The 20063-nt window shown below is 47.7% G+C and overlaps 1 protein-coding gene across 2 annotated transcripts; it reads left to right on the top strand.

Annotated features, from left to right (window-relative positions):
• The first annotated feature begins 14191 nt into the window (after nt 1-14191).
• On the top strand, nt 14192-19048 carry KLF4 (KLF transcription factor 4). 2 transcript variants are annotated; one of them, XM_045373588.3, is made up of 5 exons: nt 14192-14796; nt 14911-15031; nt 15697-16669; nt 16769-16933; nt 17974-19048. In XM_045373588.3, exons 1-5 carry the CDS (start codon nt 14792-14794, stop codon nt 18147-18149), a joined length of 1440 nt encoding a protein of 479 aa, XP_045229523.1. In that variant the 5' UTR covers nt 14192-14791; the 3' UTR covers nt 18150-19048. The 2 variants fall into 2 exon arrangements, with proteins under 2 accessions (XP_045229523.1, XP_005581179.2); XM_005581122.5 differs by having other exon boundaries at nt 15697-16933.
• Nucleotides 19049-20063: the final 1015 nt, after the last annotated feature.

The following is a 20063-nucleotide window of genomic DNA, read 5'->3' on the forward strand; positions in this document are numbered from 1 at the left end:
GATTGTGTTCTACTTGTGCTCAACCCTGAGCAGGACAAGATCCTGAGACAGCTAGACAGCGTCTTGAGAAAGTGTTTTTGCTGACTCTTATGCCTGAATTACTCTTACACCTGAGTAAGTGTATGTTAGGGGAGAAGAGGGTATCAGAATGTCTTCAGTCTTACCAAAAAATCTCTCCCTTACCCACGTGGGGCAGACTGGTGGTACTCATACCACTCTGCCTCTTCTTAAATCCAACTGGAACACTGCCCAGTGCTAAATCTCCTCGGGACTGGTTGGAGATTACTAATTTGATCAATTTCATCTCCAGTTCTTTCATTTCCTCCTCTGTGTAACAGAATTAATAATACTTTAGGCCAGGCACAGTGAATCACGCCTGTGATCTCAGCACTTTGGGAGGCTGAGGTAGAAGGATTGCTTGAGACCAGGAGTTTGAGACCAGCCTGGGCAACACTGTGAGACCCCATCTCTACAAAAAACTTTTTAAAAGTAGCCGGGCTTAATGGTGGCTTCCTGAAGCCCTAGTTGCTCAGGAAGCTGAAGGGGGAGGATCACTTGAGCCTAGGTATTTGAGGTTGTGGTGAGCTATGATCATGCCACTGCACTCCAGCCTAGGCAATGGAGACCTTGACTCTAAAAATTAATAAAATAATAATAATAATACCACCTACTTTGCAGGATTATTTTGGGTATAACATATGCAAAGTATATGGGGAAGTTTCAGGCTTTTTAAAGGTTCTCTAAAAATGTTGGTTCTTGGTGGGGCATGGTGGCTCACGCCTGTAATCCCAGCACTTTGGGAGGCTGAGGCAGGCGGATCACAAGGTCAGGAGTTCGAGACGAGCCTGGCCAACATAGTGAAACCCCGTCTCTATTAAAAATACAAAAAATTAGCTGGGCGTGGTGGTGGGCACCTGTAATCCAGCTACTCAGGAGGCTGAGGTAGGAGAATGGCTTGAACCCAGGAGGCAGAGGTTGCAGTGAGACGAGATTGTGCCATTGCACTCCAGCCTGGGTGACAGAGCAAGACTGTTTAAAAAAAAAAAAAAAATGGGCCGGGCGTGGTGGCTCACGCCTGTAATCCCAGCACTTTGGGAGGCCGAGATGGGCGGATCACGAGGTCAGGAGATCGAGACCATCCTGACTAACACGGTGAAACCCTGTCTCTACTAAAAAAAAAAAAACAAAAATTAGCTGGGCGCGGTGGCGGGCGCCTGTAGTCCCAGCCACACGGGAGGCTGAGGTAGGAGAACGGCGTGAACCCGGGAGGCGGAGCTTGCAGTGAGTGGAGATCGCGCCCCCTTGCTCCAGTCTGGGAGACAGAGCGAGACTCCGTCTCAAAAAAAAAAAAAAAAAAAAAAAAAAATGTTGGTTTTCACCCTCTTCTGAGGTTCATGCTTCTGGTTTCGAAAGGTAGATGGGCTCATAAAAGTAAAGTGTCAGGGCAGGGCGCGGTGGCTCACGCCAGTAATCCCAGCACTTTGGGAAGCTGAAGTGGGTGGATCACCTGAGGTCAGGAGTTTGAGACTAGCCTGGACAACATGGTGAAACCCCGTCTCTACTAAAAACACAAAAATTAGCTGGGCATGGTAGTGGGCACCTGTAATCCTAACTACTTGGGAGGCTGAGGCAGAAGAATCGTTAGAACCCAGTGAGCTGAGATCATGCCATTGCACCCCAGCCTGGGCGATAAGAGCGAAACTCTGTCTAAAAAAAAAAAAAAGAAGAAGTGATGTGTCAGGGGTTCCTGCATTATTGCTGTCTGATGCAGAGAAGGAGGCTTGGACTTGGCTAGGAGTTAGGACATGTGTTTTCTCGTCCCAGCTCTGCCAATGTGTGGCATGGGCAAGTTACCTCTGTTCCTTAGGCCCCTTTCATATGTGCAAAGTGGGGGCTTCCAATTATATTCTAATAACGTACAATTTCCATATCTTCAGAGTTCTGAGGAAGTGCAAACTAACTGCCATGAAAGTTTCACCAGCCAAAAGCTGATTATGTAGATGCCAACATTTGAAAGATTAAGATCATAATATTCAGTACTGGTTAGTATGTAAGGAAACCAACATGTTGATATCTTGCTGATGAGAATGTAAACTGATGTACATTTTTTGAGGAACAATCTGAAATGGCTGAAATTTATTGTAAATCAATTTCTACGAATTGAGCCTAAGGAAATAAGTGAATAAGAGTACACATGGAAATTCTGTAGTAATGAAAAGTTGGAAACAATCTAAATGTCCATCAAAAGGAGATTGGGCTGGGTGTGGTGGCACATAACTGTAATCCCAGCACTTTGAGAGGCCAAGGTGGGAGGATCCCTTGAGCTCAGGAGTTCCAGACCGGTGTGGGCAACATAGTGAGAACTCATCTCTACAAAAAGTAATGAGCCAGATGTGATGCAAGAACCTGTGGTCCCAGCTACTCAGGAGATTGAGGTGGGAGCATCACTTGAACCTGGGACTTCGAGGCAGCAGTGAGCCATGAGCATGCCACTACAGTCCAACCCAGGCAACGAAGCAAGTCCCTATGCAAATAAATAAATAAATAAATTTTATTATTTTCACATATGTATAAAAAATATGAAGACTTATACAACAAATTGAATTGTGGTCATATCTGGGGAGCCAGTCTGTATATTTTATTTAAAATACACGTATATTGATTTATTGATTTATTTTTTTTGAGACAGAGTCTCACTCTATCACCAAGGCTGGAGTGCAGTGGCTTGGTCTCGGTTCACTGCAACCTCTGTTGCCCGGGTTCAAGCAATTCTCCTGCTTCAGCCTCCCAAATAGCTGAGATTACAGGAACCCACCACCACGCCCGGCTAATTTCTGCATTTTTAGTAGAGACGAGATTTCGCCCGTCATCTTGGCCAGGCTGGTCTCCAACTCCTGACCTCAGGATCCACCCGCCTTGGCCTCCTAAAGTGCTGGGATTACAGGTGTTAGCCACCACACCCGGCCATATTGATTTATTTTTAAAAAGTAAGCATGCATTTTTGAAACCAGAAAAAAAAATGTACCTTTAAAAAATGAAATAAAAAAAATGAAATAATAGGCCGGGCGCAGTGGCTCACGCCTGCAATCCCAGCACTTTGGGAGGCCGAGGTGGACAGATCACTATAGCTCAGGAGCTCGAGACCAGCCTGGGCAACATATAGTGAAACCCCATCTCTGCTAAAAAAAAAAAATGCAAAAATTAGCTGGGAGCAGTGGCACACGCCTGTAATCCCAGGTACTTGGGAAGCTGAGGCGGAAGAATTGCTTGAACCCCGGAGGCGGAGGTTGCAGTGAGCCAAGATCGCGCCATTGCACTCCAGCCTAGGCGACATAGTGAGACTCCGTCTCAAAGAAAAAAAAAAAATTAGCCAGGCATGGTGGTGCGTGCCTGTAATTCCAGCTATAAGCGAAGCTATGCAGGAGAATTGCTTGAACCTGGAAGGCGGAGGTTGCAGTGAGCTGAGCTCATGCCACTGCACTCTAGCCTGGGCTACAGAGTGAGACTCCATCTCAAAAAAAAAAATATATATATATATATATATATAAAATAAATATAAAAAATATATATATATATATAAATATATATATATACACACACACAAGCAGACAATCCATTCATCCACCCATACGTACAGACAGACCCAAGACTCCTCACTAGCCCCGTGCAGCTGGGTGACTGCTTTTCCCCAGTCTGGACAGAAGGTTAGAGGTTTACTCTCTGGGGAACTTGATCCAGGTGCTCTGAACTCAGAGAAGCCAGGCACAGCTGAGGATAGGCTACTTACAGAGCAGTCATACAGCAGGCCTCCTCCTCTAGGTGGGCTCCGAGACACTGGCTGACTCCCTTACTTAGCTGCACAATCCTGGGCTGGGTTTAACCACTCTATACTGCAGTTTATTTGGTTGTTTTGATTTTATTTTTGTTTTTATTTATTTATTTATTTTTTGAGATGGAGTCTCCCTCTGTCACCCAGGCTGAAGTGCAGAGGCAAGACCTTGGCTCAATGCAGCCTCCGCCTTCAGGTTCAAGCGATTCTCTGCCTCAATCCCAAGTAGCTGGGATTACAGGTGCACGCCATCATGCCCGGCTAATTTTGTTTCGTTTTGTTTCAGAAAGAGTTTTGCTCTTGTTGCTCAGGCTGGAGTGCAGTGGCGCGATCTCGGCTCACTGCAACCTTGGCCTCCTGCGTTCAAGCGATTCTCCTACCTCAGCCTCCCGAGTTGCTGGGATTACAGGTGCCCGCCACCACGCCCGGCTAATTTTTTGTATTTTTAGTAGAGACAGGGTTTCATCATGTTGATCAGGCTGGTCGCAAACTCCTGACCTCAGGTGATCCGCCCACCTTGGCCTTCCAAAGTACTGGGATTACAGGCATGAGCTACCATGCCCAGCCAATACTGCAGTTTTTTAAAAACTGTAAAATGGGGTTTATGTATTAAACAAGCATGTATTGAGCACTTATTATGTGCCAGCAAACTGTATTAGTCAGTTACTTCCTGATGACAGGTCAAAAAAAAGAGTAAGTCAGCCAGGTGCAGTGGATCATGCCTATAACCCCAGCACTTTGGGAGGCTGAGGCAGGAGGATTGCTTGAGCCCAGGAGTTCAAGACCAACCTGGGCAACATAGTGAGACCCTGTCTCTACAAAAAAATTTAAAAATTAGCTGGGCATGATAGTACATGCCTGTGGCCCCAGCTACTACGGAAGGTGACATAGGCGGATTGTTTGAGCCAGGGAGTTGAAGGCTGCAGTGAGCCATCATTGCGCCACTGCACTCCAGCCTGGGTAACAGAGCAAGACCTTATCCCAAACAACAAAACAAAAACTTATGATTAAAAAGAAAGTAATGGCTGGGCACAGTGGCTAACACCTGTAATGCCAACACTTTGGGAGTCTGAGGCGGGGGGATCACCTGAGGTCAGGAGTTTGAGACCAGCCTGGCCAAAATGGTGAAACACCATCTCTACTAAAAATACAAAAATTAGCCAGGCATGGTGGCATGTGCCTGTAATCTCAGCTACCCAGGAGGCTGAGGCAGGAGAATCACTGGAACCCGAGGGGCAGAGGCTGCAGTGAGCCGATATTGCGCCACTGTACTCCAGCCTGGGCGACAGAGCCAGACTCCGTCTCAAAAAAAAAAAAATATTAGCCGGGCAGGGTGGTGCATCCTGTAGTCCCGGCTGCTCAGGAGGCTGAGGCAGGAGAACCCCTTGAACCTGGGAGGCAGAGGTTGCAGTGAGCCGAGATCATGCCACTGCACTCCAGCCCGGGTGACAGAGTGAGACTCTGTCTCAAAATAATAATAAATAAAATGACATAAAAAATAAAAAGAAAGTCACACAACTGTGATGTATCAGTTTTTAAAAGAAACACACAAAAAGAGTAAGTCAGGCAGCGTCTCTGCCCCCTGATGCCTGCATTCTAGCAACAATGGCAGCACCAACCTCAGAGAAGTCATGTGAAGACAAGTGACTTACTGCATGAAACTACTTATCACAGTTACCCGGTACAGAGCAATGATGTTAATGAATTTGAAGGTCCCTGCTCCCTCCTTTTCCTGGAGCGAGAACCCAGCAGACCCTTTCAGTACCCTTCTAGGAAAGACAAGGTTAGAACTCTGCTAACATTGTCAACGACTATAGAATTCTTCAGTGCTGAATTTGACTTTGAAATTACCTTTCGTCCAACCTAACTCTTGACTGGCTTATGAAGGGTCAAGGTCACTGTCTTTAGCGATTTGACAGAGCTACAAAAGGCCTTTGCAAGTCATGGAGTGACCCTAGGAAGTGAGATTCCCAAGTTAATGTATACCTTCCCTACTTAAAACAGTGTCTTTGTGAGATTTTAGGTGAGCCTGGTCTTTGGTTGTGCATCTGTAGTGACACTGAAATATTTGTGGAAAGAAAATACTGTGACAAAGCATTTCACTCTTCAAACCAATATATTATATCATCTTCCAGTGCTGAATACTGCAGGACCAATTTGAAGTTATCAAAGGGGGATTAACTATGTAAGGTTTCACTGGTAGAGAGGACACACTAACATTAATGCCAGTATCTCATTAATGTTCACACTAGCCTGGTGAGGCAGGTACCTTCGTAGACCCATTTTACAGACAAGGAAAGTACAGTGCAACTAGATGATGTAGCTTGTCCAAGGTCATCTGGCTAGTAAGATGCAACTCGGGCCTGGAGTCCAAACTCTTGCGTGGCAGATCCCACCTAAGTCCCCAGAGTCTCTGCACTACTCATTCCCTGTCATTTCTTCTCCCACAGCCCAGTGAATTCTGCCAAGTTCTCCTCCTTAATTGAGTTATGGCAAAATGGCTCTAAGAATTAAAGCCAGACAATGACACTCTAATCTACACTCAGATAGACCAAAGATATTGTCTTGTCTTTAAAGCAACCCAAATAAGCTTCTTTTCAAATGGAAAACTGAGTGTGCTGAATGAAACATCAGAACATTGAAATTCAACACTTTGCCCTGAGAAATTTGTTGGGTAAATGTAGCAACCAGAAAAATTCATCACTAACTGACACCATAGACCAAGTTCACTCTTTGACTAAATTACCTTTTTTATTATCAATGATAATGCTGGGAATTCTAAGATTAGGCAACTATTCCAGGCGCTTCCCCCTTTAAGAAGCTTCTGGTCATCCCTGGATATAAGAGGAGTTTGTGTCTAGATGTTAGTTTGAAATAAGGCATCACACACTGTATGAGATATTTAGTTGCTGCCAGAACATTTGCTTGGCTTTTTTTTTCCCCCACATTGGCACTTGCTAGCCCCCTTCCCACCAGCCAGGACATTGAAATTGATTAACGAACACAATGTTTGTGGAAAAAAAAAAAAAAGTCAGCTACAGGGTAATCAAATGCATTGTTAATTTTTTTAAAAATCATTTCCCTGGTTCAAAGTACATAATTTCAATTGGCAAAAATAAGCTCCCCTCTTGTCCAGCCCACAAACTAGAAGAAAATTAAACACAGAATTGTTTCTTATTTACAGTTCTCAGGGTGTGAAGCATTCATTTTTATACCTTCAACATTCCTACATTTTCCATAAAACAAAAAAGTTCCCTCCAATCCAATCTAAACCTAGGGACTTTGTTTTCCTCAGAAGAACTATATTGTCTTAGTCTAAGAATCTGAGGCACTGAGGCTTTTAAATAAAGGAAGTAGAATCTTGTTTCTCTTCAGAGATAATTCTCCCCTCAAGGGAAGCAGGCAGGAAGAAGTACTTTTATTTTTTCATTAAAATTAATACTTTTAAAATTTGCTAGTTCATTTACTTTTAAATGTGTTTCAAATGCATATAGTATTGGAGTTGTGCTGTATGAAGACGGTAAATGCTAGCCTGTAATTTCTTTTGTTAAGGGAAATATTACTGAGATGCTCCTCATTCTTACAAAATCTTTCTTTCTTTCTTTTTTTTTTTTTTTTTTTGAGGTGGAGTCTTGCTCTGTTGCCCAGGCTGGAGTGCAGTGGTGCGATCTTGGCTCACTGCAACCTCTGCCTCCTGGGTTCAAGCAGTTCTCTTGACTCAGCTTCCCAAGTAGCTGGGACTACAGGCATGCGCCACCACGCCTAGCTAATTTTTGTATTTTTTAGTAGAGACGGGGTTTCACTATATGTTGGCCAGGCTGGTCTCCAACTCCTGACCTTGTGATCCACCCACCTCAGCTTCCCAAAGTGTTGAGATTACAGGTGTGAGTCATTAAAAATATTTCTCTCTACTTAAACATTTAAAAATAAGCAACCTGGCTGGGCGTGGTGGCTCATGCCTGTAACCCAGCACTTTGGGAGGCCGAGGCAGGTGGATCATGTGGAGATCGAGACCATCCTGGCTAACACGGTGAAACCCCGTCTCTACTAGAAATACAAAAACAAAATTAGCCAGGCGTGGTGGCAGGCGACTGTAGTCCCAGCTACTCGGGAGGCTGAGGCAGGAGAATGGCGTGAACCCGGGAGACAGAGCTTGCAGTGAGCTGAGATTTCGCCACTGCACTCCAGCCTGCGTGACAGAATGAGACTCCATCTCAAAAAAAAAAAAAAAAAAGAGGGATTTTTTGTGTGTGTGTGTGTCCTTTTTAATATCTCAGAACAAGCTGAGGACATTGAAGAGCTGAATTTAATATACTGCAGTCAGCATACTTCAAAAGTCTTGAAGATAATTTCATTAATTTTAGATTTTCTTTTTAAATAGCTTAAAGGATGTATTGGGCCTAAGTTTTTTGAGCTAAGAATGTAACTTAAGTGATCAAACCTAAGGGTTCACGAAAAAGATTCTAATGAAATTTCTGAGAATTCATTTTTAAATGTCTGTGATTCATTTTCTGCTCTAAAAATTTCAATGCTTAAGGTTTGGGGTTTGAAAGGCAATGAATTTGGCTGCAGTAAAGAGTGGACTCTTTCTCCATTTGGTTTTGGTTTGGATTTTGGTTATTTTTGTTTGTGTTTTCAAGTTTGTTTTATTACAATGCCTTGGCCAGCACTGTTCTATTACTTTGTCCAACTGTTTTTGAGAGTACAGAGTTATGAAGGATTTTATTTCCTTCATAACTGTCTTTGAAAAGTTTTCCTTCATAGAACTTTTCAAAGAAAGAGATGAAGTGGTGAAGAAAGAGAAGGGATGGAAAATGAAGTACCAAACCAGTGACCTCTCAGAGAGAAACGCTATTGACAAGGACCGGGTCCCCCCACTCCCTGCCTCCTCCCCATTAATAGTTTGCCAAGTCAGTTTTGCTCTCTTCATTCATTCCACAATTAATGGTCATTGGGCATTTGTCCTGAAGATGCCACAGGGGAACAGGAGCTACAAACAACCAGATCATGCAAGTCCACTGGGTAAACATCATAGCAGTCATCACACAGCTTTGTTAGAGCTTGGAGAAAAAAGGACTGGCTTAAAAGGGAACTCATAGACCAAGGAACAATTAAGGGGGACTTTTTGGAGTTTGGGTATGATGAGGGCCCTGAGGGGAGAAAGGGCATTTCAGACAGGAAAAACAGCTGATGAAAATACACATCCTGTATTCAGGGATTTGAGAGAACATCCAGTTAAGTTTAGAGAGGGTGAGGTCAGTCTCTAGAGAAGATTCTGGAAAGTTTGTCTAGGGCCAGAGTAGTAAGTGTTGGGTACATCAAGCCAAACAGTTTGGTTTTATTCCTCTGGGCAAAGCAGAGCTGTTTAAAGATTGGCTGGTGAGGAGGTGAGTAGAGACAGAACTGTGGTGGTATGTGAACAAAATGGATTAGATCTAGCTGGAGAATGCCAGTGGGGCTCTGAAGGAGGAGACAAGAGGACTGTTTGGAGTGTACAGACATAATTAAAAGCTGTAATTGAGGCTGGGCACAGTGGCTTACATGTGTAATCCCAGCACTTTGAGAGGTCAAGGTGGGTGGATGGCTTGAACACAAGAGTTTGAGACCAGCCCGGCCAACATGACGAAATCTCTATCAAAAAAAAAAAAAAAAAAAAAAGAGAATCAGTGTTGCACGATACTCGCTACTCGGGAGGCTAAGGTGGGAGGATCGCTTGAGCCCAGGCGGTGGAGGTTGCAGTGAGCCAAGATAGTGCCATTGCACTCCAGCCTGGGCAGTAGAATGAGACCCTGTCTCAAAACAACAACAACAACAACAACAAAGCTATAAATAAGGCGAGCTTAAAGCAAAGCAGCACGAGAGTAGCAAAAAGATAGTGGAGATATTGAGGAATGGAAATGGATGAGTTCTGCGGATGTCTGGATGCTCAGGTCAAAGACAATGAGGGAGGAGATGAAGAAAATCCAGGTTTCTATCTTAGAAACCGGGGAGAGAATGATGAAATTTTAAGTCTGTGTGTGTTGTGGTTCTTGATAAGAAAGGGGATTAATAAGTCTACAGTTGATTGCTGAAAGATGAGCTTCCTGCTAATGGATTATTCAAAAAGAAAAAGTACATTAAATGTGCATTATTCATTCATTCAGCAAACACTTACAAGGCATTACCATGTGCTAGGTAGGCACTATAAGACCTGGGGATACAGCAGTGAACAAAACAATAGCCTCAGCCTCATCATGTTTATGATACCCTGGGGAATACTGGTGATAGTAATAGCTACTATGTATTGAGTGTTAAGTCTGTGCTAAATACTTTACTTTAGATTATCTGATTTGATCCTCGTCACTCTAAGAAGTAGGCATTATTAATATCCCCGTTTTACAGAAGAGGAAACAGGCAAAGTGCAAAGTAAGGTCAGTAACTTGCCCAGCTACAAAGCAGCAGAGTCATGTTGGGAAACAAGGGTCAAAGCCCACTTTCCTGACCTCTAAAGTCTACACAAGACAGAGGGTAAAAAGAGGCTGGTGTTCACAAGGAGATGAGCGTGGAGGCTGAGAAAAGCTTTGCCACCTTGTGAAAGTTGCAAACTCCTTTTAGTTACTAGCAGGGATTTCATTTCAAAGCAATTTGGGTACTCAAAAGCATCTCGTTTTCACCTTTTTAAAAAGCAGTTTTTCAGGCCGGGTGCAGTGGCTCATGCCTGTAATCCCAGCACTTTGGGAGGCAGAGGTGGGTGGATCACCTGAGCTCAGGAGTTCGAGACCACCCTGGCCAACATAGTGAAACCTCATCTCTACTAAAATACAAAAAATTAGCTGGGCATGGTGGCACGTGCCTATAGTCTCAGCTACTCTGGAGCTTGAGGCACGAGAATCGCTTAAGCCCTGGAGGTGGAGGTTGCAGTGAGCCAAGATCACGCCACTGCACTCCAGCTTGGGCTACAGAATGAGATTCCGTCTCAAAAAAAAGAAAAAAAAAGTAGTTTTTCTTGAGTCCTGCGGCAGTTATGCAGAGACACCCAGCCAGGGTGCAGCCAGGTCAAGGGGTGCTCTATGTGTCCAGACCCCATGCCCAGTTACGGGTCCTGAATCTTTCATCTGAAACATGGATGCAGCTTCTTCAGTCTATCGCACCCTTCCATGGCTCCACATTAATCCCCTAGTACTAATGGTGTTCATCACATCTTCTGCCAACTAATGCAGTTTGTGCTGGGAAAAAAATTATTTTATAACTCCAAGGATATTAATAATTAACTTCCAGTTCACAAAACTAGTAATATCAGTTTGTTGAAATAAAGTCACCAGTGAGTGTTTAATTCTTCTTTAAAGGGTGTCTTCTATTATTATTATTCTACAGTGCAATTTAGTCATCAAAGGTTTACTCAGCCTCATGTTTATAAATTATATAGGGCAAGGATTTAACTCTTCTGGCCCTACCTGTTCTGAAGACAGGGAGGGCCATAACCTTGTTGTCATACAGGGCACCTGCCTTGAAAGACTATTTGTGAACTTGAAGTTCCTTGCTTCTTTTAGAACTAACTCTGGGGTGAATATAGAGATTCCCCTTTATGACGCAATCAGAGGAATAACCAGAGTTGCCTGCCACCAAGAGAGACTGGCTTTTATCCTTCAGAAGGCCGGTTGGAAACAAGTTCATCTTTTTCAATGGAGTTTCAGAATCTTGTCTTGATTATATGACATAATAATAGTGGCTTTCCACTTCATCTGTGCAATATTGTTTTTTCATTGTGGTGGTTACGGATAGTTTTTTTGAGGGGGAAGGGCTACTGCCTTAGAGAAATGAAAGTAGAGCAGAAATAATCTAGTGTGCTCCCTACCTAAGTTGGAAATTCCAAGTCCTGACCCACATGTTTACATCCCAAGGGAGATGGTTGCCCATCAAGGGCTCATCCACTGATTATCCCGGGTAAGGGACTTTGGCTTTCCTGAAAAAGTGGTGAGTTTTCCATGCAGCCCTCAAATCACAGCGTCCCAAGATGTTGCCATCACAATTAAAGGAGTAGGGGAGGAGGTGGCAGTTGTCTTCCTTTTTTGGTTCTTCCGTTTGAAAAGCGCTTAAAGTAAAAATCAGAGTTAAAGTAACTGGCCTGATCCTATGGGGGTGGGGTTGAACCCCTCGAGGCCATGGGAAGGGGGACCTCAGTTTCCCTGCCAAAACACTCCCCTCCCTCAGCTGCAGCCCTGGCAGCCCTTGGCCAGAGCCAAACTAGAGGATGGAAGTCACACTCAAGGGTGTCCAACTCTGGATCTTAAGAGGGATTCCTGGCGTTGGCAGGGAGGGCCTAGTCAATTCATTCTGGGCGAGATGCATTCCAAGAATGCTTCTGTGGTTGGCGAGGAGTGGAAAAATCAGGTATCACAAATATTCTGAGGAAACCTAATAGGTACCAGAATCGCAGGGTTCAAACAGGTGACAACGACAAAGGACGTTGGCAACTAGAACTCAAAAAGGGGTGAGCGCACTCTCTGCCCGGTGCCCGAGCTTCCATCCCTTTCCCCAGTCTCCCCTCCCTTTTCTTTCCTAGGTTGACACCAGGCTAAGCGCCAGCATTCACCGGTGAGGGGGCTCCGTGGAGAGGGGGGCGGAGCCCCGCGCCGCGCGCCCGAATCCAAAGTAAACACCTCGCCAAGCCTACGTTTAGAAAGTGATACCGAACACCACATTCACGTTTAAAAAAAATACTGTTTGCTGAGAAGATGAGAGCAAAACATTTCCCAGCTGGAAAATTACTGATCACAAACCAAGGGGAATGGGGGTGGGGGGGGCAGCGTTATAAGACTGAAGATCGCCGTTTCCTATTCCCTTCCCGGTGGGCGAGGACGCCTGTGGCGGGCTCGGTGTACACTTTTCGGGAGCTAGGATCCTGGCACATAGTCACTTCCCAGCGAAGTCGGGGGGCCTGACCTACCCGGAGCCTGAGCCGAAGGAACGAGTTGTCCTTTGACCTTTACTGGCCATTTCACCTCTTTATGACTCAGTTTCTCATCCATAAAGAGGAAAGGAGAGTGCGTGGCTTGAAAAGTGTTTCGAGGCCGGGCGCAGTGGCTCACGCCTGTAATCCCAGCACTGTGGAAGGCCGAGGCGGGCGGATCACTTGAGGTCAGATGTTCGAGACCTGCCTGGCCCAGAAACTCCGTCTCTACGAAAAACAACAAAAATTAGCCGGGGTCGTAGAGCACGCCTGTAATCCCCGCTACTCGGGAGGCTGAGGCAGGAGAATCGCTTGAACCCAGGAGGAGGATGTTGCAGTGAGCTGAGATCGTGCCACTGCATTCCAGCCTGGGTGACAGAGCGAGTGTGTCCAAAAAGAAAAAGAAAGGAAAGAGAAAGAAGAAAGAAAGAGAGAGAAAGAAGGGGAGAGGGAGAGAGGGAGAGAGGGAGAGGGAGGGAGAGAGTGAGAGAGAGAGAGAGAGAGTGAGAGAGAGAGAGAGAGAGAGAGAGAGAGAGAGGGAGGGAGAGGGAAAGAGTGCTTCGAGACGGCTGGTTGAAAAGTGTCTCCGCGCCTCACAGTCCCTCTTCTCTCCCTCACCCCTTTGAGTAAATCTTGAGCCCTTTCATTCCCTTTCTCGCTTTTTAAAGTATCAAAACCATAACTTCCCACTCTTGCCTCTTTCTGCCTGTTCCCGGCGGAACACTCCTCTGGCCTTCTCCTGAGGCTCCCAGTTCACGCTGCACAGTGCTGGGCACCCGCTTCCTCTCCACACCCCTAGCGCCCCCCACCCCTCGGCAGAAGGGACCGCGAGGAACCGTGCGAGGTCAGGCCGAGCGCCGGCACGGGCACTGGCGCTGCGCGGCGAGAGCGGACTCCAGCGAGCGCAGGGAGGGAGGGGGAGACCGAGGGCTGGATGAGTCACGCGGATAATCGCGCTCTTCTCCAGCGCGCAGACAGCGCGGCAAGCGCGTATGCGAGCAGGGGTGGGGACGCGTGACCGTCCCGCCCGCTGACCCCACCAGTCTTCGCGGGCTTCGAACCCACGGAGCCGACAATGGCGGTGAGTACTGCCCTGGTCGCGCAGAGACCGAACCTGCGCCCGGTTCCTCGCGCCCAGCTCTGGGGCGGACGCCGCCGCCGCCGACACCACTGCCGCCGGCGTCAGCTCGGCTCCAGCCCGCCAGCTGCCCGGCTGGCGTCACGGCCCGGCCCGGCCCGGCCCCGCCCGCGCCCCTCCTTCCCCTCCCCCGCCCCCACGTGCGCCGAGTTTGTTGATTTAGCTGCCATAGCAACGATGGAGGGGAGCCTCGGGGGGGGCGGAGAGAAGAAAGGGAGGGGCGGGGCATGGGAGAAGGCGGAGGAAAAGGCTGTTAGCGAAGGAAGTTATAAGTAAGGAGCGCGCGCCGGCGGCCGGCAGTTCCCCGACCAGAGAGAGCGAACGTGTCTGCGGGCGCGCGGGGAGCAGAGGCGGTGGCGGGCGGCGGCGGCGGCACCGGGAGCCGCCGAGTGACCCTCCCCGCCCCTCTGGCCCCCCACCCTCGCACCCGCCCGTGGCCCGCGCCCATGGCCGCGCGCGTTCCACACAACTCCCCGGACTCCGCGCCCTGCGCCGCCAACCAGTTCGCAGCTCCGCGCCACCGCAGCCAGTCTCACCTGGCGGCACCATCCGCCCACCGCCCCGGCCACAGCCCCTGCGCCCACGGCAGCACTCAAGGCGACCGCGACAGCGGTGGGGGACGCTGCTGAGTGGAAGAGAGCGCAGCCCGGCCACCGGACCTACTTACTCGCCTTGCTGATTGTCTGTTTTTGAGTTTACAACTTTTCCAAGAACTTTTGTATACAAAGGAACTTTTTAAAAAGGACGCTTCCAATTTATATTTAATCCAAAGAAGAAGGATCTCGGCCAATTTGGGGTTTTCGGTTTTGGCTTCGTTTCTTCTCTACGTTGACTTTGGGGTTCGGGTGCCCCAGCTGCTTCGGGCTCCCGAGGACCTTTCTGGGCCCCCGAATTAATGAGGTAGGTGAGGCGCGCGGCGCTGGGAGCAGGGAGGGGTGAGGACCGGTGGGACGCGCCGGAACGACGGCCGAAAGCCGCCCCTGACTCTGTCTCTGCGCCCTGCCCGGCTCGCAGGCAGCCACCTGGCGAGTCTGACATGGCTGTCAGCGACGCGCTGCTCCCATCTTTCTCCACGTTCGCGTCTGGCCCGGCGGGAAGGGAGAAGACACTGCGTCAAGCAGGTGCCCCGAATAACGTGAGTATCGTATCACCCCGGGCCGCCGGGAACGCCCGGTGGGTTTCCGTGGGTGTGGTGGGGGCGGGCGGAGCTCTGGGGTCACTAAGCCACTGAACGAGGGTAAGGAGCGGCCACCGCGCGGACTCCGCAGCCTTCCCGGGTTAGCTTCCGTGCCCTTGGCTCAGCTGTACGTGCCCGTGGTGCGAGCACTGCGGAGCCGCCTGGGGCGCAAGCCGGGTCTTCACCAGTCCCCGGGCGCCCTGTCGGTAGGGCGGGCGCGCGCAGGCCACCAGGCGGGAGGTGGCCGCATCCCCAGACACTGGCTGGGCCAGAGTGAGTTTAGCGCGTAGGCGGCCCCGTGGCTAGAGCGCACCGAGAGAGCCTCGGTGTGCCAATTCCGGGGACGTCCACGGGACTTGGCGGGGGAGGGACCAGCCGTGGCGCTCGCTCACACGCAATTGGGCAGACAGTACATAATGCCCGCGATACAGACGCATCACCTCTTCTCCGACCCGGGTGTGGGCCGAGATTGCAGCCCTGGCGCCCTGGGTTCCCGGGTGATTGCTGCCTGACCAGTCCCCATGTCTGGGCGGTGCAGTTGCGTGTGGCCCGCCAGCACGTCGGTATGTCGGGTGGCAACAGGGGACCACCACTGACGGGCCTCTCCCGCCCTGTCCCCTCAGCGCTGGCGGGAGGAGCTCTCCCACATGAAGCGACTTCCCCCGGTGCTTCCCGGCCGCCCGTATGACCTGGCGGCGGCGACCGTGGCCACAGACTTGGAGAGCGGCGTAGCCGGTGCGGCTTGCGGCGGTAGCAACCTGGCGCCCCTACCTCGGAGAGAGACCGAGGAGTTCAACGATCTCCTGGACCTGGACTTTATCCTCTCCAATTCGCTGACCCATCCTCCGGAGTCAGTGGCCGCCACCGTGTCCTCGTCAGCGTCAGCCTCTTCCTCGTCGTCCCCGTCGAGCAGCGGCCCTGCCAGCGCGCCCTCCACCTGCAGCTTCACCTATCCGATCCGGGCCGGGAGCGACCCGGGCGTGGCGCCGGGCGGCACGGGCGGAGGCCTCCTCTATGGGAGGGAGTCCGCTCCCCCTCCGACGGCTCCCTTCAACCTGGCGGACATCAACGACGTGAGCCCCTCGGGCGGCTTCGTGGCCGAGCTCCTCCGGCCAGAATTGGACCCGGTGTACATTCCGCCGCAGCAGCCGCCGCCGCCAGGTGGCGGGCTGATGGGCAAGTTCGTGCTGAAGGCGTCGCTGAGCGCCCCTGGCAGCGAGTACGGCAGCCCGTCGGTCATCAGCGTCAGCAAAGGCAGCCCTGACGGTAGCCACCCGGTGGTGGTGGCGCCCTACAACGGTGGGCCGCCGCGAACGTGCCCCAAGATTAAGCAGGAGGCGGTCTCCTCGTGCACCCACTTGGGCGCTGGACCCCCTCTCAGCAATGGCCACCGGCCGGCTGCACACGACTTCCCCCTGGGGCGGCAGCTCCCCAGCAGGACTACCCCGACCCTGGGTCTTGAGGAAGTGCTAAGCAGCAGGGACTGTCACCCTGCCCTGCCGCTTCCCCCCGGCTTCCATCCCCACCCGGGGCCCAATTACCCATCCTTCCTGCCCGACCAGATGCAGCCTCAAGTCCCGCCGCTCCATTACCAAGGTCAGTCCCGGGGATTTATAGCTCGGGCTGGGGAGCCCTGTGTGTGCTGGCCCCTTGGGGCACAGGGGATGATGCTCACCCCACCTTCTCCACCCCTAGAGCTCATGCCACCCGGTTCCTGCATGCCGGAGGAGCCCAAGCCAAAGAGGGGAAGACGATCGTGGCCCCGGAAAAGGACGGCCACCCACACTTGTGATTACGCGGGCTGCGGCAAAACCTACACAAAGAGTTCCCATCTCAAGGCACACCTGCGAACCCACACAGGTAGGGGGACAAACTGCGGAAGGAAGGGGTTAGCTTCCAGCCCTATGGGGCTACCAGTGGACACTCCTCAGTGCTTCCTTGGCTTCCCAGGGCAGTCTATCACCTTGATCTCTGGGATCACTGGGGAGGACAGCGAACCGGCGCCTACTTTTCTTCCTAGGAGCCTTTTGCTTGATGGATGGTATCTGTGCTTGAATGTGCAATTTTGTTTGGCCTTTAAAAGGCAGAGATTCCCCGCGGTCTGTGGGCCTCTCCTAGCTTGGGCATTGTAATCAAGAAATTATACTTTGCTATGCAAAAGCATGATGGCTTTTTTTTAAACTAGGTTTTTAATGTTACCTTCCCAGGTTCACCCTCCCTTTCTATTATTTTGAATTTTGGTCTTAACAATTCGGTCTTATTTATTTTTTGTTATTTGTTTTGATTTGCATTTTTATTTTTTTTCCCCCACAAGCAGAAGGTTTTATTTTAAATTCCAAGAATATGATGGTCAAAATTGCTGAGGAGATTCTGATTTAGGATTGTCACTGCAGAGCATTTCCATGTCAATGTAAGTAGGTACTCAAAGTCACTTAGGCGCTTAGCATTCAGTAAGGTAAAAGTAAAGAAAACAAAATTGCCACCTGTGGCTTTTTATCCCCAATCGTAGTAGGAATAAGATTGCCTGGTTTGCACACACCACCAATCACAATTTGCAAATTTCATTTTCACCACTGACATGTCTTGACTCAAAAGAAACATTAGTATAGGTTTAGGTGGCGTGTTTGTGTGTTTTTGGTGAAACATTAGTATAGGTGTAGGTGGTGGTTGTGTGCTTAACTGACCCCCTAAAAACAAGACCAAATAAGTAACTTAAGACACGGAATGTATTCCTGTTTATGACATGGAATTCAATACAGCCCGTCAGTGGTATAAAGACTTTTCCTGGATTCCTTTAGGATAGGGTCAGAGTTGGTTTAGTATCTGGCCTTCAGTTTTTAAAAGGGCCCATTCTTTGATATAGCAGTGGCGTTAATTTTTTTTTTCTTTTGCCTTTACAGGTGAGAAACCTTACCACTGTGACTGGGACGGCTGTGGATGGAAATTTGCCCGCTCAGATGAACTGACCAGGCACTACCGGAAACACACTGGGCACCGCCCGTTCCAGTGCCAAAAATGCGACCGAGCATTTTCCAGGTCGGACCACCTCGCCTTACACATGAAGAGGCATTTTTAAATCCCAGACAGTGGATATGACCCACACTGCCAGAAGAGAATTCAGTATTTTTTACCTTTCACACTGTCTTCCCGATGAGGGAAGGAGCCCAGCCAGAAAGCACTACAATCATGGTCAAGTTCCCAACTGAGTCATCTTGTGAGTGGATAATCAGGAAAAATGAGGAATCCAAAAGACAAAAATCAAAGAACAGATGGGGTCTGTGACTGGATCTTCTATCATTCCAATTCTAAATCCGACTTGAATATTCCTGGACTTACAAAATGCCAAGGGGGTGACTGGAAGTTGTGGATATCAGGGTATAAATTATATCCGTGAGTTGGGGGAGGGAAGACCAGAATTCCCTTGAATTGTGTATTGATGCAATATAAGCATAAAAGATCACCTTGTATTCTCTTTACCTTCTAAAAGCCATTATTATGATGTTAGAAGAAGAGGAAGAAATTCAGGTACAGAAAACATGTTTAAATAGCCTAAATGATGGTGCTTGGTGAGTCTTGGTTCTAAAGGTACCAAACAAGGAAGCCAAAGTTTTCAAACTGCTGCATACTTTGACAAGGAAAATCTATATTTGTCTTCCGATCTACATTTATGACCTAAGTCAGGTAATACACCTGGTTTACTTCTTTAGCATTTTTATGCAGACAGTCTGTTATGCACTGTGGTTTCAGATGTGCAATAATTTGTACAATGGTTTATTCCCAAGTATGCCTTAAGCAGAACAAATGTGTTTTTCTATATAGTTCCTTGCCTTAATAAATATGTAATATAAATTTAAGCAAACGTCTATTTTGTATATTTGTAAACTACAAAGTAAAATGAACATTTTGTGGAGTTTGTATTTTGCATACTCAAGGTGAGAATTAAGTTTTAAATAAACCTATAATATTTTATCTGAATAATGTTTTTTATTGTTTTGTTTTTCTCCTGGAAAAATATGAACAGTAGTTGGTTTAAACACACTGGGGTAATAGGGCATGTAAGAAGCACGCACAAAAAAGCCAACTTTATGTCAACAAATTAAAATACCTTTTTTTAACAAAACTATTTAGTTTTACAATAAATACTATCAATATAGGGCTGAGAACTCTTGAATATTCTAAGTTTAAAAATTATAAGATTAAAAACTCAGTTCAGGTTTTCTCTTTCCAAATGTACATAAAGCTACATGAAAGCAGTTTCCTTACCTCTGATTTTCCCAGTAGAAACAGCTTAATCATTCTTAAAATTGCTCAGTTTAGTATGAAAATATTTATGAAATATATACATTTCAGTTTCACACTGAAAAAAATCCTTATGGTTTGTCTTTTAAAGTAAATAAAAATATACAAGTTTTCTGTGCAGGCCTGTCCCAGCACCCCTCACATTTGAGTAACAAAAGAACCTTCCCACAGCAGACAACCCTAAGAACGTGGTTCCACAGTGCCCTCCTGAGGATTAAAGGATTCATTTATGCGTGGTGTGTGTTACAAATACATTATTTCTACTAGTTATAGCCCTAAAGAGGTCAGAAGTGAAGTTTCTGGCGGATTGTTTTAAAACTAAGTCAGTTCCCCTGATTGAAGGTGGGCAAACAAACTGAAATAAAATAATTTTAAAATTATTCAAATTCACAAAACTAAGTGTAAAGTTGGTGTTTTTGTAAGTTTGTAGCATTTATATTAGAAGTTTTAATATTAAAACTCAAAACTGCCCTGTTAGAATCTCAAGTTCTTGAGGTGGGTGGCTGAGAGATTGAAATTCATTTGGGGCTATCACAAAATGGAAAAAGCATTTGTGACACTTGTTGACACCTTATATACTTGTAATAGTGATGTGGGTGACTAATACTTAACATCATCAAGGGGACAGAGCTCACTGCTCACTGGCATTTTCTTTACAGTGTTTATTAACTGTTGATTATATCTAGCGTCC

This window comes from Macaca fascicularis, chromosome 15 (assembly GCF_037993035.2).
Source record: "Macaca fascicularis isolate 582-1 chromosome 15, T2T-MFA8v1.1".
NCBI lineage: Eukaryota > Metazoa > Chordata > Mammalia > Primates > Cercopithecidae > Macaca > Macaca fascicularis.

What these genes read in the sequence shown, in the direction of transcription:
- KLF4 (XM_005581122.5), top strand. An exon ending in AAGCAGGTGCCCCGAATAAC is followed by an intron (nt 15,032 to 15,696) that starts GTGAGTATCGTA and finishes CTGTCCCCTCAG; the next exon opens with CGCTGGCGGGAGGAGCTCTC. An exon ending in ACACCTGCGAACCCACACAG is followed by an intron (nt 16,934 to 17,973) that starts GTAGGGGGACAA and finishes TTGCCTTTACAG; the next exon opens with GTGAGAAACCTTACCACTGT.